Source organism: Aplysia californica, unplaced genomic scaffold (assembly GCF_000002075.1).
Source record: "Aplysia californica isolate F4 #8 unplaced genomic scaffold, AplCal3.0 scaffold00001, whole genome shotgun sequence".
NCBI classification, from domain to species: Eukaryota; Metazoa; Mollusca; class Gastropoda; order Aplysiida; family Aplysiidae; genus Aplysia; species Aplysia californica.
Window position 1 is genome coordinate 1,128,818 of NW_004797271.1, and position 2,753 is coordinate 1,131,570.

General features: G+C 38.5%; 1 protein-coding gene across 1 annotated transcript in view; it reads right to left on the bottom strand.

The window, feature by feature from the left end:
* Positions 1-2,753, bottom strand: part of LOC101857153 (ATP-binding cassette sub-family A member 2) — a gene marked incomplete in the record, with an annotated part of 66,441 nt that overhangs the window by 18,231 nt on the left and 45,457 nt on the right. Inside the window, 2 exon segments of the mRNA XM_013079980.2 lie at positions 1,063-1,295; positions 2,227-2,530. Of these exon segments, the coding sequence (XP_012935434.1) occupies positions 1,063-1,295; positions 2,227-2,530 (537 nt within the window).

Here is a 2,753-nt window from a genome sequence, read left to right on the forward strand (position 1 = left end):
TGAGGGAAGGTTGTTGTGTTGTTGTTATTGTGGAAATACTGAGGGAAAGTTGTTGTGCTGTTATTGTGGTAATACAAAAGAAGCAGCTCTTGTGATAATGTTGTTATTGTGGTAATACAAAGGATAGAGTTCTTATTATGGTGTTGTTATTGTTATTGTGGAAATACTGAGCGAATATTGTTGTGTTGTTATTGTGGTAATACAAAGGATAGAGTTCTTGTTATGGTGTTGTTGTTGTTGTGGAAATACAAAGGATAGAGTTCTTGTAATGGTGTTGTTGTTGTTATTGTGGTAATACTGAGCGAATATTGTTGTGTTGTTGTTATTGTGGTAATACAAAGGAAACAGTTCTTGAGATGATGTTGTTGTTATTGTGGTAATACAAATGAAACAGTTCTTATGACGGTGTTGTTGTTGTTGTGGAAATACAAAGGAAACCGTTCTTGTAATGGTGTTGTTGTTGATGTGGCAGTACAGTTGCCGGTGATATCTTTGTTGTTGTTATTAAGATTATATAGTCAGTAATGGTGAAGTTGTTATTTTGTGCTGCTTGCTTCAACTTCTTCAGAAGGACCAAAATGTCAAAAGATGGACATGTAGACTAGAGCTGGGCTTTGCCACATTCTTGTATCTACTAAACATGTAGAGCTATCAGCTGCTTCTGGTTTGTATTTTTTTAACACATGCCTTTATGATTCATACTGCATTTGTTTACCATACTCGTCTATGATTCATATGGTGTTTGTTTATCACATCATTCTAGGATTAATACGGTATTTTTTTAACATAATGGTCTATCATTCATAGAATATATGTTTATCACATTTCCAATGAGTTAATGTATTTAATGATGGTGGAAGTTTGTATACAAATTTAAAAAACATTTTTTTCAAAAATATTTTTTTCTACAGTTAAGTTGGTCTATGGTAGACATTCTTATTGCTTTTGATAATGTTGGTTGTTGTAGTAATACAATCAAAGATGGTGGAAATTTCTATATCAGTGAGGTAAGAAGGTTGTTGAAGAAAGTAATCGTTGTTTCAGTTGTTATTGAACATTTACCTAAAGGATTGAGAGACATGTTGAAGTCGTTGAGGCCGTATCTCTCCCGGTGGTCCAGTGGGTAGTGTAGGCCCGGGGAGAAGAGCCACTGACAGCCGGGGTTGTAGTCGGCTGAGCTGTTAACATGCCACACGTCGGGATTTCGAACCACACAGCTAGAGCCCAGGCCCGACGGTAGAGATAGGGTAGACTGGAGCCTCACAGCGTCAGCGTCGTCTGGGTTCACCACAGATCTGAGGAATGAGTCATTGTTAGAAAATAATTATAATATAATAATAATAATAATAATAATCATAATAATAATGGTGATGATGACAATGATGATGAAGCTGATAACAATTTTCGTTAGTTTTAGTAAGTGTTTTAGTTTTAATAGTAAAGGTTTTACGGCACTCGCAACTACATAAGGTCATGTGAGCGCCAGAAGATTAGAGGTGTTACAAGAGAGTAACAAACATAAAAAAGAAGAAGGGGAGATAAGGACGATAGATGTTTGATAGAAAAAAACAAACAAACCACATCAGAGCACCCACCAACCAACCACAGCGTTTTATGGCACTTGCAAAACAATAAGGCCTATAAGTGCCGACGATAAGGGGTGTTACAAGAGAGTATCAAACACTAAAAGAAGGAGGAGAGATAAGGAGGATAGATGTTTTATAGGAAAGAAGAAGCAAACAACACTAGAGCACCCGCTTCCCACCCACTAACAATATTCACAAAAATATCCATTGAAATGATGATCATAAATAAAAATAATATCATTTTTAAACTGTTTTATTTTTCACATAGAATATCATAACTCAAGTTACTATGACTTCTCAGTGCTATATTCATCATCATCATCATCATCATCATCAGAGCTTCTGACAATTCAAATGGAGTTATTTGGACGAGTGGAGGTGCCCCTGAGTATAATGACAATGGAGCCGAAAAAGAGCCTTGCTCTTGCTCGAAGATTTCTTCGCGGAGTTCACCAGGCCCGTTAAGGAAACAAAAAAAATCATCATCATCATTAACATTATCCTCATCATGAGCAACGATACAAAAAAAATCGTCATCATCATCATAATCATCATCATTAACATTATCTTCATCACAAGCATTTTTAACATGATCATTAACATTTTCTGATCCTCCCGTAGTATGCACGCACGCACTGACCTATGGCTCATCCTCTCGTTGGTAAAAGGGACATAATTCCCCCTGGGCAGCGTGATGTTGGTGTACTGCGTGCTGCTCAGTTCCAGCGGTGGGAGGTCGTCCACCGAGGGGGCGGCCAGGGCCACCGTCATGGCGATGGCCACAAAGATGGCGGGCAGGATGATCTGGGAGAAGAGGCTGCGCCAGTTGCGGGTGATGTAGTGGAAGCGTTTGATGATGACGGCCTTGAAGTGGTTGGCCAGCAGCAGCTTGGGGCCCATCATGTGACTACCACGGCCCTCCAGCAGGATTCTGGGGGTCTCGGCTGGGATTGTCATAAGTGCAGAAGAGGGAGGAGGAGTAGGGTGAGGGGCACAGAGGGGAAAGGCGGGCAGAAGAGAAAAGAAAACCAAGTTTAGGACATCATTTCGTAAGTCATAATAATAACAGTAATAATCATCATCATAATAATCACATTAATAATCATAATCAAAATAATCATAATTATACAATAATAATCATAATCATAAAAATAATAACCATAATAA